General features: G+C 43.1%; 1 protein-coding gene across 1 annotated transcript in view; it reads right to left on the bottom strand.

Moving 5' to 3' along the window:
- Nucleotides 1-309: 309 nt before the first annotated feature.
- erfl3 (Ets2 repressor factor like 3) overlaps nucleotides 310-24201 on the bottom strand; it is a 51883-nt gene continuing 27991 nt past the window's right edge. Inside the window, exons 2-5 of the mRNA XM_030393994.1 lie at nucleotides 17399-17633; nucleotides 6515-6630; nucleotides 5192-6336; nucleotides 310-4995 (exon numbers count right to left, since the gene is read on the bottom strand). Coding sequence (XP_030249854.1) covers nucleotides 4327-4995; nucleotides 5192-6336; nucleotides 6515-6630; nucleotides 17399-17633 — 2165 coding nt within the window. The 3' untranslated portion in view covers nucleotides 310-4326. The remainder of the gene's footprint in view (nucleotides 4996-5191; nucleotides 6337-6514; nucleotides 6631-17398; nucleotides 17634-24201) is intronic.

The raw sequence follows: 24201 nt of genomic DNA, 5'->3' as shown, positions 1-24201 counted from the left end.
AAATCATTTTTAAGCTGTTATTTTAAGGTAAAAGGTTACATAGTGTTGCTTTAACTACTTTTTAACTACTTTTCAAAAAGCTTCAAGTGTTTTGTGTGATTTTGTTTTCATTGTACTTCACTGTGATCGTAAAGTAGCTTCACAGAAATACCAAAAGGCCTCATGTGACTGTCTGCTAGCTGCTGATGAGACAAAGAGTCAGGGGTTAATCTCTTTGTTTACAAATAATAAAACTCCACTGTCTGATTGTGAGTCATTAATAAATATGGATGTATGAAGGAAGGGCAGACATAAACCAACACAGGCATATTCATATTGGGTTTTAACCAGTTTTAATTAACCCTGATTACAGCTTAATTACAAGTTTGGAAAAAAAAAACACGAAAGAAGTGGAGAAATTCAATGTTACATCATGGTATTAACTCTCATCTCTCCATCTGAGTGTTATGTAACTGCTCGGGGGAGACGAGGCGAAAGAAAAGAGACTGAAAGAGGGAGAAGATAGACCTTTACACAGTCAAACAATACACATCTTTTTTCTTCTTTTAAAATGATACAACCCCCCCTCAAACAAAAAAAAAAAACAAGAAAAAAATATACAAGAGCAAGAGAGAGAAAATGAAACATTATAAAATAAAAATTACAATACATGACAAAAAAGATAAAATCACTCCCCCTCTGCCCCTAAATAAAATCCTCCGCCGCTGCCCTTCCCTCTCAGTCCCCGGTGTTATTTCTCTGTCAGCATCAAAATTAATATTACACATTTTAGTTATATTACATTTGTAAAAACTAAAGACGAAAAAAAGGTCTCTAGGTTTGGGGGGCTTGAAAGTCTGAAACAGGGAATGAAGTCTGGGGAGGAGAGTTCACATCATCCAAAAAGATGTACACAACATAAAAAGCAACAGTTAACAGATCCATGGAATAACAATAATGCCAGGTGGAGAGGTAAATAACCCAATGAGAACAATAAGAAGAACAACAATAATCAATAGCAATATTGACATCAGAAAAATAAACTGAGAAATCTTTATTCTTTTGATAGAGAAATGTAATCTTTGTGCTGTTTATCTACTGTTCTTTGATGAAACAGGATGAGAGAGAGCCTGTGTTACAATCAGAGTCCAATCAATCTTTTTTTTTTTTTTTTTTTACCCTGCAATATCATGACCGAGTCAGATCACGCTACGGTTACCAGGCTGTCAGACAACGCCTGAAACCGAACGAGGAAAAATAAACAGAAAGAAGAGAGAAAAAGAGTGCAGAGCAGGCAAGACTGATGCCTCATCTGATGCTGAGATATGACAAGTAGTAGTAAGGCAGCGGTCAGTTCAAATACAGACACAGGACTTGGTGGGGGTAAGGGTGTGTGCGTGTGTGTGTGTGAGAGAGAGTGAGAGAGAGAGGAGTGTCTGTGCATGTTGTGACATGCTCCAGTCCAGACCACAGGGGTCTGATGAGGAAATTCAATCAGCTCAGCTACACAGACCGCCTGGAGGCCATCTATCTCACAGTTCACTGCTATAGATCTGTCTTGTCGCCGGCCAGGCAGGGACAGACAGGCCGCTGGTCAACACGGCTCTGTTAGCCAATGAGACGCCTGGATGACCTGGCCGCTGAGACGAAAAGGGTCCGGGATGTTAAAGCATGATCACAAATTAAGTGTGTAGGTGTGAATGTGCATAGTTTGGGGAGGGGCCTCGCATGTCTGACTTTGCTAGAGCTGCAACGTGTGATCGATCAGTCGCCAGCACTATTTTCTTAAATCGATGGTTCTGTTTTGAGTCATTTTAAAACAAACATCTACATTTCAGCTTCGTCGATGTGATTATATCTGGTGTCTTTACTCCTCAGTGACAGGAAACTGAAGCTGTTTGGGTTGTCATCTTGGGACACTTTCTGGCATTTTATAAACCAAACAACTCATCGATTAATCAAGAAAATAATCAACAGATTATTCGACAATGAAAATGATTATTAGTTGCAGCTCTAGACTTTTAAAGGCTATCTTACAGTAATGATTGAAACCCCCTCTCTCTCTCTTTGCCACGATCCAGAGCTGCTGTGAAGTGAACATTATGCTAACATGCAGAAAAGATTACTACTTCACTAATAACCCATGAGCTAATTCTGAGCATACCCCCACCTCTCTCTCTCCCTCTTTCACTCACACATACACTCACACACACGTGCATGCATCCACACACACACACACAGAGCCTGGAGAGGTGGCCTGGAGCCAGGACAGCTCCGGCCAGGGAGAACCCCACAGAGCGGAGCTAGACTGTACAGTCAGGAAATAGCGGAGTGCTGCACGTTGAAAGGGCAAGCTACTGCAAATGAAGTGAACAGCAGAGAGAGCCACACATCTGATTCATGAGCAGTCTGTTCCAGTCCTGTTTTCTTTTTGTTCTTTTCTTGTCGGTCTTGGTCTTGTGGACTGGCTGGTGTGTGCCGTTTTTCTCTGGCTTGTCTGTCTATGAAACAAATGTACAAGAAACACCCCCACCCCTCTTTGTTTTCTGCACACCCACCCTCCATACCACAAAGCGAGCGGCATGACACCCATCTTACCACTCAAAATAATCCACTTACAAAAAATCCTGAATCAATCATATAATTTAAATGCTATGGTTTCTTTTAAAATCTCACTTTCTCAATAATTTCATTAGAATATATAAAGATATAGTCTGTATGTGTGTTATTAGAGCTCAGTTTGCACTTTTATACATGCTATAAAAACAAGGCATAGAGAGGCAGTGTGTGTGTGTGTGTGTGTGTGTGTGTGTGTGTGTGTCTGTGTGTGCGTGTGTGTGAGGTCTAAGATATTCCCTGCTCTCTCAGGCTCTCACATTCATGTAGTTAACAGGCCTGGCAGTCTCACACACTCTCTCAGGACCTGAGGATGACGCCACTACAAGGAGAGCTGGTGGTCCAGACAGAGAGAAGGAGATGGAGGGAGCATGTTTAACAGCTAAAGGCAGTGTTGTGCATGTGTTTGTGTGTATGTGTCTTTGCTGGTTTAGTTTAACACTATCTATGATTGTTAGAGGAGCTTTAGCTGGTGAACTAGGATGCTGGGACTCGAGAGAAACTCTTTTCAGTATACAAGCCGTGTTAGGTGAGGTGAGAAGAAGGCTAGTTAACAGTTACCGGAAACCCCTCAAAACCCCTTCCTTCCCCTCTGCTGCCTTCCCCCTTGTCATCCCCTTAGCAGTGCTTCCTCTACAATGAAGTACTTCTTCATTCTTCTCACATCTCCCTTGGGTTAAAATTATTTCTGTGAGTGGAGCCATGATCTTTCCACAGGTGGTCCGCAAGAGAAAGAGGAGGCAGGACAGGAGAGAGACAGGAGGAAGGATATACAAAAGTCAAAAGCTCTGAGAGAACAGTGTGCCAGAGTCAAAGTCTGTGTGTGTGTGTGTGTGTAAAATGTGTGTAAAATGTGTGTACAGTCGTGGGTTGCAGTGAACATTTTAAAGTGTCCATACGCAATGCTGTGACTGTGAGTCCCCTTCCTTTTTTTTTTTTTTTTTATGCTTGTGTGTGTGTGTGTGTGTGTGCATGATTCCATTAAACATACAGCAAATGGCTTCCCTGAGTGGAGTGGGCCAGGTTTAAGAGTCAACACCCAACAGCCCCACTCTTCAATCTTGGAGACACACTTTCTATTCCCCCCCCCCCCATGATTTTTCAGTAACTGCCAAACTTTTACAAGAGTTACATGAGACCAAGAATGATTACTCCTAGCAGTCCTCTTCCACATCACACCAGGGCTGTGGGTTTTAGATACAGGCACTTATCAAAGTCCCGTCAGCGTATAAGAAAAGTAACATAGGGGAGGAGTGTGCACATTGTCATCCTAGGTGTGTTGCTGGGCTGTAAGGGAGTGTGTGTCCCCTGAGGAAAGTGCTGACTGGCTGCTGATTCAACTGATGGGGCCTGACGGCAGGAGCTGTGCTACTGGGGCAGGGCGTCTGGAGCTTCACTGGCCAGGTGGGAGGTGAACTCTGATTTCAGCCCTGTTAAAAGTCACCGTGCCTGGGATGGCCGAGTCTGAGTGAGTCCCACCTCCCAAAGGATGTGTCCCAGAAGAGCCCTGATCCAGACAGTGGACTGGTGGGGAATCTGACAGAACAAGAGTCAGGCTGTCTCTGAGGTGTTGGTTTTATATGTGTGTATGTTGGACTGTGCTCCGAGTTCACTGGAGGTTTCAGGAATCTAGTTTGTCAGTGTGGGAGAGGGATTACAGAGGGACCATTTACATACTCCTGTACCACCTCCAGTGCTACTGGAGCAGTAGTGTTTGAGCTGTGTCTCTCATCAGCAGTCTTTGTTCTCCAGAGACAACTGTGCAGTGGCACGATGCAGCTCAGCGCTCACCCTCAGCGGCGTGGCTAAAGAGCCCTCATACGACAATGGTGGAGGACTGTCCCCTTCTCCGCTGCCTGTCCCGTCCTCCTCCATCTCCATCCGCCCATTACTTTGCCTCTCTCTTTCCCGCTCCTCCTCCGGTCGCACTTTTTTGTCGTCTGACTCCTCTTGTGAGGCCTCCATGCGCTGGTCTTCGCTCCAACGCCTCTTGAAGCGCAACTTGAGGGGGATGCACTTCGTCTGGGGAGCCCCTGATGTGCCTGTCTGAGGTGGGGGTGTGTTACCATCCCCTGGTTCGACTGGTTCAGTCTTGAGGGTGGGCAGCAGGCGATGCACATTGGAGTGTGTGTGATGTGAGGTGAAGAAGGGACTCAGGCCAGGTGGGGGCGGAGCAGGAGCTTTGAAGACGTCCTCGTCCAGGTCCTCATCAGGATGGGGTTGGTGTTGGGCCGCAGTTGAGCCGTTAGCAAGGCGGTGGTGGTGGTGGTCAGGCGCCCTCGGGTGGCGAGGGGAGAAGAGCTCAAAATCTTCATCTCTTTCATCTGGGTCCTCATCACTTATGTCGGTCACCTCCACCTCTTCCTCTTCCTCTGACTCAATATCGGAGATGGGCTCCACCTGGACATTCAGATAAACACAGAGATTTTTAGTTTGAGGTGATTATACACCTGTGAAAACATAATATATACATAATACTATATTCCATATCTGAAATGGAATATAATATAAACAGATCTTCCTAAGTCCCCCTAAATCCTACACACCCTAAGTCCCCCTAAATCCTACACACTGGATCTGGATTTCTGTATCTCACCTTTATCTTGGGAAGTCCTGCACTGTTTAAGGACTGCGTTGAAGAGGAGGCAGAGATGATGCCTGAGCCGCTGGCTGAGCTGAGGTCGCTGCCAAACGACAGCGAGGAACCCAGGCCAGAGGTCGACGACATGGACCCAGACCCTGAGCCAGAAGACATGGAGCTCTGCCTAGGTTTACCCTGGCTTTGACTGTCCCTCTGCTTCCTGCCAAGCGGTGGTGGCTGCAGCTTGAACTTGAAGGGAGACATGTGTGGAGGCTCCTCACCCAGGTGGAGTGGGTGATGCATGGGATGAGAATGCGAGTGAGGGTGGGCAGAGTGAGGTGGATGTGGATGGTGGTGGGCGGAGTGAGCCAGAGGTGGATGGTGGTGCCGCTCCCCTCCCCTCTCTCCTGCTGTTGCTGCCCTCTCTGCTCTCTCGCCTCGCTCGACAAGACCAGCCTTGTCTGCAGCGGGCCGGTGGGGCTGAGGGATGACTATGTTGGGGTACTGGAGGAAAGCTCTGGGGCTCAGGCCGTAGTTGTAAACTGACTGGGTGTGGGCCTGCAGGTAGCGCTTCATGTCTTCTGGGTTGAAGGAGAAGTGGGAGCCTAACATGGGTGACAGGGTAGGTGAGGGAGTGTAGGGGAGGTGAGATGTTGGGGTCATGGAGAGTGCTGGAGACAGAGGAGGAGCCAGGAGCCCGGCTCCTCCCGGCCCCGGCAGAGGGGACACAGGGAAGGGCGACAGGGGCTCTGGATGGATCCGGTGCCCTGTGGGGCCACGGGAGCCTGGGTGCCCGGTAGGGTTTCCTGCTCCTCCATACATCCGGAACAGGGTTTCATGAGATAGACGGGGATGGATGATACTTCGGTAACCTCCTCCTCCACCAGGTCCTCTTTCTCCTGCTCCACTCACACCCCTCTCACCCCTCTCCTCTCCTGCTCCCGTATTGCCATCCTCAATCTCAGAATTGACTGAGGTGCCATCGCTGCAGTCGCTGACGGAGCCGCGAGCCATTCGCCGGGCAACCGAGCTGAACATCCCACCAGGGCTGCGTAGGTCTTCATTCGGGGAGAGGACTTCAGAGGGGGTTGAAGGTGGAAAGCGAAAGTGAGTCCCTGCACCGGTTGGGACGGGAGGGGCACTCTGAGGAACGCTGCTTCCTGGAAACACCAAGGGAGGGAGAGGGAAAAAAAAAGAGGGAGAATACTGAGAAATAATATATAATGTTCTCCTGTGTAATCCTATGTAATCATGCTATCCTATTGTGGGATTAGGAGATATCTGGACATGCACAGGCATGGACACATACACACACAGCGCCAGACTGTCAAGGCTTACCAGTAGAACCCATGTCGATAAAGGGGTAGTTGACCAAGACCAGTTTATTGAAGTTGAACTTATAGGTAAACCTCTTGCCTTTGGTCTTATGGAGGATCCTCTTGTTGTAGTAGTATCTGGCAAAGAGAATAGAAAAGACATGATAAAGTCTTGAAAGTAAATGCAAAAAAAAAAAAATAATAATTTAAACATTATATTTTCAGGGTTAGGAAATGCTTGATTTTGCAAAATATCTGGTGTTTCATTCAAGCAACACCAGACTTAACTGAGAATCTTGTAAGATCTGCAATGAAATGAGCCTATCCTCGTATTAAAACAGAGAAATTGTGGTGAGAATTGCTACAAGAGTCTGGAAATGGTTGGTTTATGTAGACTGAAAGCCTGAAGAAAAGACGCTGTGTTCACACATGCATAATTTGTGTAAAGAAACGTATCAGGATTAAATAAATGTCTGTGTATTATCTTATACAATGATTTTGATGTATTCTACCAAAAAACATAAATACTAACCCACTAACAACACCTAAACATTCAATTCAAAATGAACACCAAATTTTAATTTCTCATTTTGCTCCTGAAGTCACTGAGCCAATGACAGATGCGCCTGCACACTCAAGCACACACTTTAATAAGCAGGAGTCTTTCATGTCACCACCCCCCCCCCCTCTAATGATAGATATTACGGAGTGTTGTATGACGTTTGCACAAAGCAGACCCAGTACAAGGAGGTGGAGGGGGAGGAGGAGGGAGGAAGGGGAGAAAAAAGGGAGAAAACAGATAGATGAGGAGCAGTGGATGGACTGAGCTGAGGAGCAGCTTAAAATGGTGTTGATGCATAAACAGACAAACAAACAATCAAGAGAGCAGAGGTCAATGTATTCAGCATTAACACCGCCGCCAAATGTGGATAGTAAGGGCACAGTTGCATGCATGTCACAGCTGTGTGCTACATTTTGAATGTTTTGTAATTTTTCATCTGTTTAAATGAAGGTCACGAATTACGAAAAAAGTATTTTAGGGTCCTTTGAGTGCAGATTTTGCCGCACAGCAACACACTCGCACTGTTATTCATTTTGCTAGATGGACCCATCTCTTTATGTAACACCAAAGCAAAGCCACCAATAATTCACCCCATCTTTATCTGTTTATGTAATGGCCATTCTCTCTCTCGCTCTTTCTCTCTCTCTCTTTTTTTCCAAGCTTTCTCGCTCCCATGGCTCCTGCCTACAGTACAAGGCTCCATTTTTATTAACCTTTGTCCAGCTACAGCTCTTTATGTAACATCTCTGCTTTCTTACCCAGATCCACATCCACTTTATGTAACCTCTAGATCCCAGGCTGCCAAGCCTCACACGCTGAGGGCTGAGACAGAGTGAAGTAAAAAGAGAAAGAGATAAAGAGCAAGAAAGGAACAAAGACGATGTGTTTGTCCGTCGGGGTAGAAGCTCACCAAAACCACCACCTATCCCTTCCACTCTACCCTTGGCTTTTTAACACAACCAGACTGCACATTTACTCATCATGTCTGCATGCCTACCTGCTTTTATAGCACTAGGCTCAGCTTTCCCTTCCTCAATCATGGGTCTGCTGGCACAAGTTAAGTGAAGTGTGCTGACAAAGATAGGGGCTTCAGGGTATGTAGGTAATGCTGAGTTAATCAGAGCCCATTGACTATCATTACGCTGAATGGTAGTTATCCAGACGGCGGTGTGTGTGTGTGTGTGTGTGTGTGTGTGGGTGTCTGTCTGTTTGGTGGTGGGGAGGTGTTGCCCTTCACCCTCTCTTATTATGCTTATTACACAGACTGGCTGGGCTGTTTTTGCTCTGGGAACAGACTGTTGCTCTTTTTCAATCTTCAACCCCCCTTCTTCTTCTCCTCTCCCTTTATCCTACTGATACCGCTCTCTCTCTTTCTCTCATCAACCCCCCCCCCCCAATCCCAACTCTCCCTGCGCTTCTCATCCCCTGAGGCGATGGGAGAGGGTGAGGGAGAGACAGAGAGAGACAGGACAGGCCTGCACTGTTGAAAACATTGTTTACGCCAGGCACAAAGCAGCATGTAATTTCTGCTCTAGGGGAGACACTCACAAGGGCTGGGAAGGAGAGCGAGGGGGAGCAAGGGGACGGGCAGAGATGGGCAGGAAGTCAAGCAGAATTAAAACCACAACAGGACTGTGATCGAATTAGCTGATGATAGAAAATTCAACAGGCTGTGCTAGGGCCACATATTGGTTTAATATAAATATGGATTGCAAGAGTGGAAAACAAACAAACAAAATTAAGATTAATCTACTTTGTGCAACACACGACCTCACTGCAATCCCTAAGTGGTGCAAAATTACGATAAGTACGATAAAAATTAGAGCTTGCTGGTCGCTAAAGATTACATGCTAGTTAGCAAACACTGTAAATAAGCAACCTGAAATGTTTTCTATTTACTACAAGCAGCATGTTTCTTTTAGAGGCAGGGGACATACAAATGAGAAATCCATGAGCTAACAATAATGCTCTTCTCCTCCACGGACACTTATCCACAGCAGGTAAAGACTAAACTTTCTGTCCCACTGCTTCTTCCCTGCAGAGATTCCCTCATTTGAATAAATAGTTCACAATTTTTAACCATCAAGCTCTACCTTCTGATGTTGAATGTAGTTGAATCAACACATCCTAAATAATGCTTTCAACAAAAACTGTACATTATCACCTTGACGATGGCCAGATTTATTGTCACAATGATTATATTATTGACTTATCAAGTTCATTGCCCCAAGGATGTACCTTTCACTATTGTGCAAAGACATTATAATCATATCAGCAGAAATGTTCTTGAAATGACAATAATATTATTTATTGCATATATTTGCAGGTTATTTTTTCTGGGACAATATATGGTTAGCTAAAGTAATAAGCAAGACCGACCTACAGTAGTTGTAATACACTACAGCCCAACCAATCGTGATCCTGATATTAGGGATATTCATATAACCACAGGACTTATGCATAAATACAAAATTTTTGATACCTCAAATGTTGTTATCAGACACTGACATTTATTGACTGATTTATACATAAAAGAAGCAGAATATTTTACAGTCTAACAGTGAACTATGTCTTAAATGACACAGTGCACTGAAATAGTAATCCTCACTGGGAATCTTTCGTCTTGTATAAACTACTACCCCAAGCATCTTTGTCTTCATTATGTACTTAAAAAAAAGTTTTCATATCAGGACTCCATACAACATTTACATCTGTGATCAGCTGACATATTGTTCAGGCTCTATAGTAGACTTCAATAGTTTTAGCTGGGTGCAATCTTATAAGCTAAGTATGTAACATAGTGTAAATATGAATGCATCCCAAAGGCCAATAGTATCACTGTATTGACACATCGGTCTGACTCTGGCTCATGGCAGTGCGATAGTACAGAATATAGCCAACTAAAATTTGATTTGCAATTGGCTGTACAGACAATTGCAGCTAATACAAAGAATGCTGAAATACAGAGTTGGAAGCAGACAACTGAAGCTGTGTTTAGAGCACATGGTCACCCATTCTTTCTCCACGCCCCCTCCTCCTGCGCCGTCATATGGGCAGACAGTCTTTGAAGAGCATTTGAACTCACTTCAAAAGAGAAGAAAGAGATTCTTTGAGTGCCTGTGTTTAGCTGCCCACCGCACTCGCCTTAAACACACACAAGTACACACACACACACACACACACACACACACACACACACACACACACACACACACACACACACACACACACACACCTCTCCCCTATCCTGACTTTATAACTGCCATCTCATTCAGGCACACTCAAACACATGTGTGCCTCCACACACCCCCAGAGCGTATCATCCAGGAGATGCAGCTTTATCCCGCTCCCTGTTTAACCAAAAGAGTAGATTGAACAATCAATGCAAGTATGGATTTAGGCAAAGCCTGCAGGGGAGCAGAGGGGAGGCTTTCTATCAACTCACTTGTTACCAAGTGTGATTCTAGGCCAGGGATTAAGGCAGCGATTACACAGACCTGCTGTGGTCCGAAAAATATGATCAAAGCAGAGAGAGACAGACACCAACGAGTGCAGGAACTCAGTGAATGAACAGGCATTTCATAACAGCACATTAAGCAGGTTTGGAGCCACTTACAGGGAAACACCACAGTATTATTATTCATTCACCATTGTGTTAATTAATATTCTCTTATAAACAGATTTGAATGGAGGTGGTTTGATTACTTTGATTAATATAATCAGTTTCCCCTCCCCTAAAACCCTTCCATTTGTTCACAAAACGAGCCAAACTTCTTAAGCCCAGCAACTTTTCACACAAGCCGCCATACATGAACCTCACTAAATGAAAAGTAATATAACCTTAAATAGAACATGAATCATGTCACGACAATGACTCAAAGGACAACAATAATGTGCGTACTCAATGTCACATCGATTGACATGGACAGTGATAATCCACCTCATAAAAGCATTTGAGCGGTTAGATGAGAGGTTTTCTACTGGACAGCCTTTAGGAATTCAGGTGTAGTAGTTTAAAGATTTATGAAGACTTTGTACATAGCAAGATGAGCTTCATGTATAGCTCTTGTACAACTGTCATGTAGGCTGAGTTTGTGTCCCGTCTATACTGTCATGTAGGTGGGCTGAGTTTGTGTCCTGTCTGTGATTAAAAAAATTTTATTGTCTTTTTACTTTTAGACTTAGTGAATTTAATGTTTTTAGGTATTTAAAAGAATACTTTTAGTTTTCAGTTTTTAGTTTACTTCTCACCCTTCTCTACACTATCTTCGTGCATCTTTTTAAAAAAATGTTTGCCCTTTTCCAAACAGTTTTGGGTTGTGCCTTAGATGGTTCTGTGAAAGAACCATTTGGTGAGTCAGGTTTTTTTGCATTGGTTCTACTATATATGATAACATTTCACTTATCAAGTAATGCAGCCACAATTAGGTAAAAAATCTCATGTTTGATCTCACATTTGTCTTATTTATTTTTTCATGTTTGTGTTCCGATGCCTCAGCAATTACTTTTGAGAGTTCAATGTTACCATAACTGAAAACACAGCCTGCAAACTACTACAAAAAAATTATTGAACATAATTGTAAACTAAATATGTACATTCAGTTCACGTAATTGGGTATTACTTCAGGACAAAAGACCTGTCTGCTATAGCCAACCATTAACCTATAATATGATATGTGTATAAGGTCACCAATCTATTTCTGTATCACTCTGTACACTCACCCAACACAAATATCAACACTAAAAATGAAGTAAACCAAGCCGCTTGTGTGTGTGTGCATGTGTGTTTGTGTGTGTGTGTGTGGACAGGCTGTGCCTTGCCCATTGTTGGGCTGTAAATAGGCACTGACTGTGACAGGAAGTTGGGATTACAATACTCCCCATGAGCCCCATGTTTATTTTCTGCCTCTTTCGTCAGCATTGGCTGTTACACACACATCCGAGCCAGAGCCCCCTCTACACACTTGCACACACACCAGCTGCTCACACTCAGGTGTGTGTGTTCACACGTGAGAATGCTTTGTGCCAAGGCCAGATTTGACGAGCGTTTACTGCCTCAAAAAGGAAATGAAATGCGTTTGTGTGACGATGTGGGCTGAGGTGGGGTGTATGTTAAGGCAAGGTGTCACATGCCCTGTGTATACGAGTTTGTGAGCTGTATATATATGCGTATTTGTGTATGAAGAGGAGAATCTGGTCAAGGTCCGATTAGTCTGGTCACATGCTCTGTGGGTGCGAATATGTACTCGAGCACACTCTGGTGTGTGTGCATTCCGCCCTCATGGAAAATAAAGGCCTCATTCAGTCAGGGATAATGACACACAGACAATGCTCATGTACGCTGAACACATACATGCTGCAGAGAGAGACAATGGAGAGACAATGCACGCTAGCATACGTTTAACACAAAGTCATACAGTGGTACTGTCCCCGGGTGCTCCCTCTGCACTTTCTCTCTGGCCCTGGGTGTTTCCACACAAAGAGGCCTTCTGACCCACAAACGAGCCCAGCCAGATAGGTGAGTAACACCCTGTGCACATGCAGCAGTATTTCCTGCAGCATGTTTTGTAAATGTGGTCACTGAGGTTATTTCTAAATGCACAGATCTAACTATGGTGCTGCGGATTAAAATTGGCGATGTATTTGGGCCTTTCCTTTGAAGTAAGGGAGAGTGGAACAGTGGCATGTTCTCTCAAATTTTCTGAATTTATAGCGTCACCATACCCAGGAATCTTGCGGAACCTTCACTCTATTTATGTTCTTTTCTGTGGGCAGTTTTCCAGCTGCCGAGGCCCATCACAGTTAAATGAACGTTGGAAATGAAGCAAACACTGCAAACATGTGTGCAAGCAAGCATGCATGGGCAGGAGTCTGTGTACAATGGTGCATTTGTGTATGTGAATGTGCACATGTGCTGTGTTGTTAATCTTTGCCAGCTGTGCGTGGCAGTCCCCCTGACCTCTGACCACTGTGCTGGAGCCAATGCGGGCTGCTGACTGGAGGACAGGGGGGCCTGGAGGTCTCTCAGAGCTGGGACCTCTTCGCATGATTACACTCATTAGGCCAGCACTCTGCAATGACTGATTGGCAACAGGCTTCATTTCCCGCTACTCTCCTGTGTAGATCATGACAAGTCTCATTAACGAGAAGGAGATGGTGCTGCAGGGAATTCTTTGCGTCTTTATTAGTGGACAGGTTTACTTCCTTGTCCCACCACATGATCCCTCATGATTAAAATAGAGTTGGGGGTTAAAGATAGAGACTGTCCTCTTATTCCTAACTTGTATACAAAATATCAGATATGTACACTGAGATATGAAAAAATATAGTAATTTTCACCTCAAAACTCTCACCTTCTTAAAATGATCAAGAATGATTATATTGGTGGTTCACTTTGCATGCAGTGGCTGCATGTCACTCACTCAGACAAACTAGCTTAACTTTAACTGTCAGCAATATCTACTGAAGTTAGCACACTAACCAGCGAGCTCTGGACCATCCTGGTTCAAAGTTCTTGTGCTAGTGATGTAAACACCAACACTCCCCTGGTGCTCGGATCTTCGTGTCTGCGCTGCTAGCTATACGGCTAACTGAGCTAACAGCAGCTACAAGAATTAATGGTTTCTTACATATTGCACCTTTAACTAACAATGAATTCTATAATTGTCTCGTAGATAAGTCTTGGAAAATGACAAAAAGTCTTACTTTTGTAACAAGCAGCAACATTTTTTTTAGCAGGATGTGTTTGAGTTAATTTGCCTTACTTGACATTGCACGTCCTGAGATGTGACTATAGCGCCTGCACACTTTATGATGTTGACACTTATCCAATATATTGTGCAGCCCTAGATGGCACCGACCTCAAAAGGTTGAGTAAAAAACAAACTACAAGGTCAGTATAAGTAGAAAAGAGCTGAATTCATGAAAGATCTACCCCCCTTTTTATGCTTTTGATTCAACGTAATGACACAGAACAACAAACTCATTCATATTTACAACCAAAAAGATAAGGCTAAAAAAATACTCTTTCAGCATCATCCATGTCCACACGCACAGTCTTGCTCATAAACACACACCAGCACAGTTTGAGTGTAATCCTCTCAACAGGAGTGGGAATTTCACAGCAACCGTGGGAGCGGGAGACCAGGATGACGCATGGACCAAGACTGTGTCCCCTCAACGGAAAGCCAGCACATACGCACGTGTCTGCTCACACAATGCAGCAGTCCTGATTAAGGGAATTTCCACCATGTGCATGGCAGACAGGAAAGAATACGATCACTGGGGTAAAAATAATAATTACAAAGGCTAAGTGATAAAAAGAACACTTCAAAACAGACGTGTCTTTTCAAGTATGCGAGCATGTGTGTGTATGCTAATTGCCACATGCTGACTGTGGTCTCCATTATTAGGAGACTCCAGGTTTTCTCCATATGAAAGGCACAAGTTGGCCTGCTCTCCAACACTTTGCTCCATATGGGGACCGTTACCATGCACATGTGTGTTTGTGTGCCTCCTTTATAACTTCATTAATCTTCAGTGCCATTAATCCTCTCGCCACATTACTATTGATGTGCGTCTCGAGACGCTTCATTTCCAGTGTCTCTTGCAGTGAAGGACTGATGGCAGCTCTGGTGTCAAATCAGGTGACAACATGGACGTGGGTGTGTGTGTGCATGTGTATGTGTTGATCTGTTGACTGTCCTTCTCACTCTAAGCCTGAAGTGACTCTGCTAAATTTATAGGCACAGAGGGAGACAACCTGGCTGTAGGATGCTGGGTGAGGACACAAGAGTGCCAGAGGGGAAACTCCTGTGTAGAAAGTCTGCTGATAATCAGCCTGTAAGGCCGGTTCATCAGAGGGCACTAAGACCCACTATATATAAGCACTTACTGCAGCCTAAGCTCCAAATCTGGTACAGCTCCCGAGGATGGACATGCTATAAATACACAGCCTGACCACAATTATCCACATATTTATTCCTTTTCTCTCTAATTCAGGAGCTCTAAATCCAGACTTCAAATCTGAATGTGTGTGTGTGTGTGTGTGTGTGTGTGCGCGCGCGCGCGTGCGTACGTCTGTGCATCACATAGACACACACATTAGCAGTCCATGTTTATTTCCTCTGTCCCCATAGGCTCCAGTGTCACAGAAGTTATCTTAATCTAACTAGTGTATTTATACCCTCCCAACCTAAATTATGCAATTCAAGTCATTTCATAGCCAAAGTGGATTTCTAACTTGGCTTCTAACCTATTTGTCTATAAGCGACAAGCCGGGGACATGAAATACTGTGCTTACTAAAACTGGCATCAGCTAAAGGGGTTTCCCTGGGATATACAAGGATATAGGCATCTAATAATATGTTTTCTTAATAAGTATAAGGATACTAACTATAAGTAATCAAGAAGACTGACAACCGATATATGTTTTCAGTAAAAATAAAAATCTTTAATCTTTAGTAATCTTTAGTATAATTCTTAGGTATTTTCATTTTCTGCTACTCTATACTTCCACTCTGCTTAATTCATTTGGGAACATTACTTCACACAGTGTTCAGGGTCAGGGCCCAAGTAGCTAATTTTCAAAATAATTTTGTCGGCAATCAGACACAAAAAACACTGATGCCGAATATCAGACAAATGCAATTGGAACTGATAATCAGCCAGGCCAAATTTTTTATCTTCTTTCTATAATCAACCATTTTATTGTGATCAAACTTCTCATTAATTATGAAAGTCATATACAATTTTTAAAAAATCCAAAGCATCAGTGTAACTAATTGTTTGGTCTTGAAATTCAACATGATTTACCTCATACTTCGCTATTTGAAGGTCAGCAAAGCATCTAGACAGAAAAGAACTCCACCAACCAACACACCCAATATTATTCTTTACAATAAATGAATTTGTGAATCAGAAGAAGCCATAGATGACCAGATCTAATGACAGTTTCAAATCTATGATGGCGAATCACAGTGTTGTTAATATCAAAGTCCCTGACTAGCTGACTAGCATAACCATGACATGAGTTATATTTTCACATGAATTTATACTTGATCGTGAAGGTAGTTTCACAACCAAAACAGCGCCAAATCACTGGCGCTAACAAGTTAATGGCCTTGGCTGAGCTGGCCTCAATGGATATAACTTCAACCAGAAGGTGTAATAGTATGATTAGCCAAATGGGTCAGTGTTGTAACTCTTCTTGTCTAGGTTTATACCAGGTGAAGGCATGTGGTCAGGGTTACTCCTATAATAGTGTTACAGACCTGGTTGAGTGCTATTAGTGCTTGGGCAGGCATGACTAAAGGAATGTCTGTGTGAAGCAGAGCCAGAGAATCAAAGCTGAATGAAATGCATCCAGCAGGCCATTGCTGATCCCAGATGGTATTCTCAGTTTGGATTACAGAATGATTTTTAAATGTTTTTGTGTTTTTATAAGTCATAACTTCATTTACTCAACATTTGCACCAGTGCTAATTTATTCACACATGTAAAAAAAAAAAAAAAACAGCCTCTTTCACTTTTCGCACATGGAAACCACATTGCCACTGGGAAGGAGATTGAAGTGTACTTGGTCTCAGGAGTATTTTAAAGAGTTCATGACCACGGGTGAGGGCTGGAACACAGATAGACTGGTAAATCACCTTTAAGCTCAGCTCCCCCTTCACCACAACAGTTCAGTAAAAAGATTGCTGCCAGTGCACCAATCCAGACAAATCTCATTAAAATCTTGCAGCATGTTACTGCAGAGCTTTTGCATTACAAAAGTGACCTCCATCAAAGAGAGAGGCAGGTTGGGGCACCCTGGTGGCCTTGAGGTTTTGGTATCCCTGAGCAGTGTCCAGATGGGGAACATTGCTACTTGTTGTTCCCGTCAGTCACCTCATGTTTCTCTCATCTCTAAACTGATCATGTAATAAAGGCATAAAGTCTTGGCAGTCTTTGAATATGTCTCTGTCTGGTCCTAAACCCCTCAAGACATGTATTTTTTATACCATAGGGAATTGTCTTGCTCCTACCATTGCTCTATTTTAAGTACTCTGTGGATTTATATAAAAAACTTGGCTATTTTAAATAGTCAATAGTATTTTGTGTAATTTGATTTCAAGGTCTCAGTAAATTAGTCATTCAACTAAAGGATGTGGGTATATGGTAAATATTTATGTGAATATGCCCCCATTTAAGTTCCATAGATCTTTATCATATCGATGATTACTGTAATGTGGCAAAATGTGACTTTTTAGGAAATTGATAATCTAGTGATAGATAAAGGTCAGGAATAGGAACAAATAACTATGAATGAATACACACTCCCACATACAGAATGTGTCATCTTACCTCAGTGCCCTGCTCAGCTTGTCGTAGTTCATTTGTGGTTTACACTTCCTGGCCCCCCAAAGTCGGGCCACCTCATCTGGGTCCTTGATGACAAACTCGCCGTAGTCCCCCTGCCAGGCAATGACATCATGATATTCTTCTTTCCTGAGCAGCTCCAGGATGAAGTGCCACAGCTGGATCTGCCTGGACCCGGGGCTCGACTCAGGCTTGTAAGCCCAGTCTGGGAAGGCAAACCCTGTAATAGAGAGATAAAGAGAGCAAAGGTGAAGGATTAGTGTGAATGATGTGGAGGGCATATGTTGTAAATTAAACAGAAAAAAAAGTTTTTCATCAGAACTGTATCTAATATTGAACAACTGAGCAACATGCAACTCAAACAAACCCTGACAAATCTTGTTAGTTCTGTAGAGTCAGACAGACGATTGAAGCAAGGCAAAATAAAGGACCAAGATATGATTACAATTAGGAGTCAGCAGTTAAAGCTGTTTCAGACGAGTGGAGTCTATTATATGGGAGAAAAGAGGATTAAAGGTGTCTAGCCAGGTATAGATCACATACAACCGAGCAGCTTAGTCAAGCATAGTGTCCTCATTCATATTTCACATTGCACATTTCTGTCTTCTTCACTACTCTCGAGTCTGCCCTGCATTTTTTTCCCCCTCCACTCTCCAGTCAAGCTTTGAATAATGTTTGTGGGTTATTTTAAAGCTATTCCTCTTTTACGGGACAGTTTGACACAATGAGATGAAGACTAAGAAAAAGTAAAGAGAAGAGAGAGAATAACACTCACTCACTAACAATGGCATGAGAAACACTGTAACCTGCTTTAACCTGCTGCATTCTAAGATGCCCCTAAAACTTTAAATGTTGATCTTAAAAAGCACCATCAGAGTATCAGATGGTTATATTTGTAAATGCATCTCTTTCTCTCCGTTTCAGCTCTCAACATAGATTAAAACTGCACGTTTCTCCCTAAAAACCGAGCTTCTCCAAAATGGCTTCCAGAGGGTATGAATCTTAAAACATTAGTTTGATGTTTCAGTGTGTACCAGGTACACTGAACTTTTCCAGGACAACCTTTGGTTATCTCTAACTCTCTCTTCAACTATTCATTTAAAATGTCAATATAGCTTATTGGAATACACAGCAGAGCCATTGTCATCAACCTCAGTTGGTGCTGATTTTGACAGAAATAATGATTTGATAACTGCAGCAAAGCAGATTGGGAATGACTGAATGATATTACTGCTGGTCAATGGAACATAGTTTAGGCTGTATTTAAACAAATAATTCATACTTGTCATGGATCTTTTAAGATGTCAATATAACAATAATAGACAATAATAGACCACAATACAGTATAGCTATTGTCCATTACCTATATTTATGCTGATTTTGTCAGACAGTATCACAACCTTATTACAACCTTAACCTTACTTACTAAAAAAATGGTCAAGATTGAGCACAATTTAATCTATAATGGTTAAACATTGCCTAAAAAATATAAAAGCTTCATTTTTATCACGTAAGGATTAGCTAGGAAGAGACAACATTTCAGTCCAAGTTATGTCAATATATACTATAAATGTGCTCTTTAAAAAAACAGATTATAAGTTAAACTGACCAGTGTTTCTGGTAAGTATGAGATGATATAAGGTAAGATATTATCATGGACTGTGATAAAACACACTCAGGATAAGTCGATCAAGGTGAATTTCCATTATTTGGTCCACATGAATGACTTGCTGTATATATATATAATGATTTCAGTGATACAGTTTTGGTTTATTTGGCCAATGAAAGAAGGACAGTTTTACACTCTTCAGGTGTTTCAATGTGGATGTCAGCACCTCACCACAGTAGCTCTTCACAGGAAACACACACACACACACACACACACACACACACACACACACACACACACACACACACACACACACACACACACACACACACACACACACACACACACACACACACACACACAGAAACTACAATACTGAAAGTTGCCGTGTTAGTGGGCTTCATGGAACAGTTAGGCACATGAAAAACCTTTCCACCTCTCCTCCACCTCTTTCCCCTTGTGCTGTCATTCTTTCCTACGACCAGAGGAAAAACAACATGGCCAGTCATCTCTCCTGTCTATCCCTCCATCTCTCTCCACCCTCTGCTCGAAGGAAACGCAGAGTAAGAGGCGCAGAACTAGACTGTGGGCGTGGGTATATGACTGTTTGTATGAGCATGTGTGTGCCCAAATGTTCGAGTTTCAAAGAGTTTATGTGCCAGCGCGCGTGTTTGAAAATGTTTGTGCAAGTCTCCCACTAACATTCTGTTGCCTGGGTGGTCAAGAAAAGTTGACACGACCGAGCGAAATAGACTATTACACTGTAATACTCTGCCAGATATAGCCTGGACTGAATTTTATTTTATCAACAATCACCCTCACAACACTGAGAAACAAGTGAGGAGGTGGAGCAACCTAAGAAATAGCATCCACCCTGCTAAAGTGTCGATGTGCAGGACATTAAAATCATATCTGTCCGGCTGTTGTTATGTTTGGTGCAATGTTAAGCATCAGATAACACTGAATATCTAGAAATGCATTAGTTACCTGTCTGTTGCAATTAAAATGCTGGTGAGCAATAGCAATGCTATATGTGCATCTTTATTTGTGTGCATGTTGACTCAGAATAATTGCATTATATTTAATGGATAAGGGTGTTTCTTCCCCCAATTTCGTCCACCTGACATATATATGTACATATGTACATATGTAGGAGGATTATAAAAACAAATAAACTGCACTACAACCAAAGAATTAAACCCACAGCCCTACGATACTGTCAAAACTGAAAAAGTTTAAGATTGCTATAATAGTTACTATTTTTATTTCAATACTTTACTTTAAATACTTTAATTATTTCTTTTTTACATTTTTTGCTGATCTGTACTTATTTCTGTCTTCATGCTGCTACTACATCTGAATTTCCCCTCTGCAGATCAATAAAGGGTTAACTTGTCTTATCTTGTCTTATCTTACCTTATCTTATACAAGGCCAGCATGAAGCCAATGTTTGCAATGTGTTTAACTGCACCGCATGCAAATGGCAACAGAGGAAATGAGACAAGCTGGGCTGGAGATTGGGAAACAAATCATCAGCCCAAATCATCAGATTATGGATGTGCAGGCCTGTCAATGGATTTGCTGGATGGCAGCCTGAGGCAGAGATAGATAGCCCTGATAATCTCTGCTGTACTCGCCTGTTCTGACCATTTAGTCACTGTTACATAACACTAAACAATGTTGATAGCACATCTGCCAGACATCTATGAATCTGTGCGTAAGTGTTGCTACTGATGCCTTTCATCAACATGAATTAACTATTTGTAAGAGTTAGAGACCCACTGTAGGCTGGCGCATTTAGGTTTCCAGTTTTCTGTTAAAAATAGGCTGAAGGGAAAGTTATCTTCCTATGTGCCGTCTTACTCATCAAACGTAGGCAACAAGCTATTCCTCACCACCACTTATTGATGATGTTCCTCCAATCACAGTGATGTGTTTAGCGAGGCATGGTCAATGAATCACTCAGTTGTCCCACCTACTCAGGAGTCATTTTGCGATTCAAAGTAAAGATTTCTGTGTATGAAACGATGCATAAGATGCCTACACATTTTCCATCTCCAGATTCCAGACAGGATTTTATCACTGTTGAACATTAAGCAGATAGTAGGAGGCTAATAAGGCGTTCGAACAAACAGGCTGTGCAGGCAGCTGAGCAACCTTATTAAAACTATAGATTATTGTTCTGTAAAACAAACATCACAATGTGAGATCTGACCATGGGTGTTAAAACTAAACAATACCGTCTGTGCCTGTAACTTTCCAGACATACATATGTATCTTGCATAACTTAACAGGCAAATGAAACAACAGTCACTCACTGTCATTTTATTTCCTTTTTCTCTTCCCACCCCCCTCCTCCTCTCTCATTTTGGAACACTCAAACCAACACTTGTGGCAAGATCAAACCCAGAGTAAACTACAATCACAGAGGAACACACCGGGGGCAATCATAAACATACCGACACGACAGAGCACGCTCCTCCATCAATAACACACAATCACCCACACACACTCCTACTGCAGAGGACAGCACATTCTTTCCAGACATAGGAAACTGACACTGACTATGTCAAAGCAAGACAAGATGTGGCTGGTCAAATCCCCAATCCGGCAGAGATTAATAAATGAGTGGTGTGGACCATAGTGCTGCTGTTGAGCTGGCAACTGCAACACTGAAGCTTTACAGTAGACTGATATTTGTGCTAGAGGTTTCTTATTTACCAGGTGTCTAACTATCTGCATGTGAAGCAGGGGATGCTTAAAAGTGAGCAAGAAAAGCTCATCTAACAGACATAATAAATATTAAAACAAAAACGTTTCAGCTTTAACAGCTGCAACTGATGACTGTTTTCATCTAGTCTTTTCAAGTACAAAAAAATATGAAACACACTCAAAGTGACATCTTCAAATTGCTTCCTTCGTCCAACCAACAGTCTAAAACCCAAAGACTCTTTACTTACCATCATAAAAAACTAAGACAAGCACATTAAACTTAGTTGTAAGCGACTGGAACCAGCAAATGTTTGACATTTCTGCTTCAAAAATGACTGTAGCAATGAATTAATTTTCATAAAAAGATAGCGATTACTTTTCTTTCTATCAGCTCTACTTTTAAAAAGGTACCATGCCAGTGTTTGTGCATGTGAAAATGTGAGTGAGTGACTTTGTGTGCATGTGTATGTCTGTTAAGATGCACCTGTAATGATCTTTTTGACTTCGGCATGGACCATAGAGGTTACTATTTACACACACACGCACACACACACACACACACACACACACACACACACACACACACACACACAATATTTCAGGGTTCTTGAGTGAAATCTATCCCATGTAAATACTTGGAGGACAGTCAGGCGGGCTGTGTGTGAATAAAGGCGAGAGGACATTTTCTACATGAAACAACGCATGATTCACTGTCATCAGCAACAGCGAATATCAAAGTGACCGCATAGATAAACAGCTATGAGTGTGGTGCACAGGTGTGTGTATGTGTACTGTACATGACAGTATATCATCAGTTAACTGTCAAAACCTTTACATCAAAGAGCCCGCATGATATGCGCTTTGTGCTGCTACATGTGTGTGCATTTGTGTGTGTGTGTATGTGAGAGAGATGGTAGGGATTATGTTTAGAGGAATGCTGAGAGCAAGAACAGGTGTCTTTGTCCTTCTATCCACCCAGAGTCCAACCCAGGCTGAGCTGTCCTGACTTACACTGGATCAGCTATCACACACACGCAGATCTGTTTCATCAGCCTTGTACACCCGATCGGAGAATTTCAGCAGGGAATTTTTGGAATTTATGTGTGCGAGCGTACAATCTGTGTTAAGTTGTGTGTCAGGATGGATAACAGAAAGAAAAAGGACGAGCAGCGGGGAAGAGCCTGCAGAGCGCGACCTAACCCCCTCCACCACACTTAACCTCTTTGACCTCGACTCTCCCTCTCTTTGGCTCCCCTCCTCCCTCACCCCCCTCCCTCCCAGGGGAGACACCAGATAGCCATTACAGCATGCATGCAAAAGCCTCACACTCTCTCTCACACACACACACACACACACACACACACACACACACACACACACACACACACACACACACACACACACACACACACACACTAGGCATCAATAATGTAGAGACTGGTGTGGAGGGTTGACGATAGGGGTGCGCCTAATCTCTGCCCTGGGACACTAGAGAGTGCAAGTGCGTCAAGAGGTGAGTGTGTGTTGTTGTGAGCTGGGACAAGTCTGGGCCAGGTGGTAGAGAGTGATGCAAAAGGGACGAAAGGAGGAGGATGAAGGGAGGGAGAGCAAGAGGAGAGGGGGTTGGATTGAAAGACAAGAAGGCAAGACGAGATGGGTTGAGCGCTAGGATAAGCGCAGAACAGAGAAAAGAAAGTCGGAGAGAAAGAGACGGGGGAGGGAGGTTGGGGAAACAAAAGTGGGAAGAGAGAGAAAGAGAGACAATGGCAAGAGTGGGAGAGGAGAGTGGGGGTGGATGTAGGGAAGGAAGGAGGTGGGGGGGGGGAGTTAAGAGAGGGATGAGATCATAGCTCGTCTGGTAGTCTGTTGTCATCCAGATCAGATTGCTTCCCCCCCCCCCTCCATCTAACACCCCCCCCCCCCCCCCTCCTCCCCCCCCCCCCCTCCCAAGAGTGCGGATGCCTCTTTTCCTCTGTGTGATCTTGGTGGCAGGCCCCTAGCAGACTTCTAACACTGATGCTATTCCAGCTATGTGCGCCGTTCACAAGTCCAACAATGACCTCCACTCTCTCAAACACGCACACCGCAAGAGCAGAGAGGGGGTTGAAAAGATGAAAGTAACTCAGGGAGAATAGAGTGAAAGAGAGAGACAAAATGACAAAAGACTTGAGAAGATGATGAAGCGACCTGGTGCTGAGCTGTGTGTTGAGGCTGACTAAAAGGGAACTTCTTGGTCAACTTTAATAGATAATGTTGTCTGCTGCAGGCTGGCACTGTTACACACCAGTTGTTGTCCCATTTCTTGGAGTTCATAATTCATTTGTGTCTCGTCTGTCTTGTATTCTCTCAGAAGCCCTTCTGACAACACTAACTTGTGAACATCATGAACATAATTTGAACCATTTTAGAGCTGAAAGGACTGGTCAATTAGGCACTTTCAAATATTTTACAAGCACAAAGCCACTTG

Source organism: Sparus aurata, chromosome 17, assembly GCF_900880675.1.
Source record: "Sparus aurata chromosome 17, fSpaAur1.1, whole genome shotgun sequence".
NCBI classification, from domain to species: domain Eukaryota; kingdom Metazoa; phylum Chordata; class Actinopteri; order Spariformes; family Sparidae; genus Sparus; species Sparus aurata.
The sequence above is the reverse complement of the archived record's forward strand: the minus strand, read 5'-3'. Positions and strand labels throughout refer to the sequence as shown.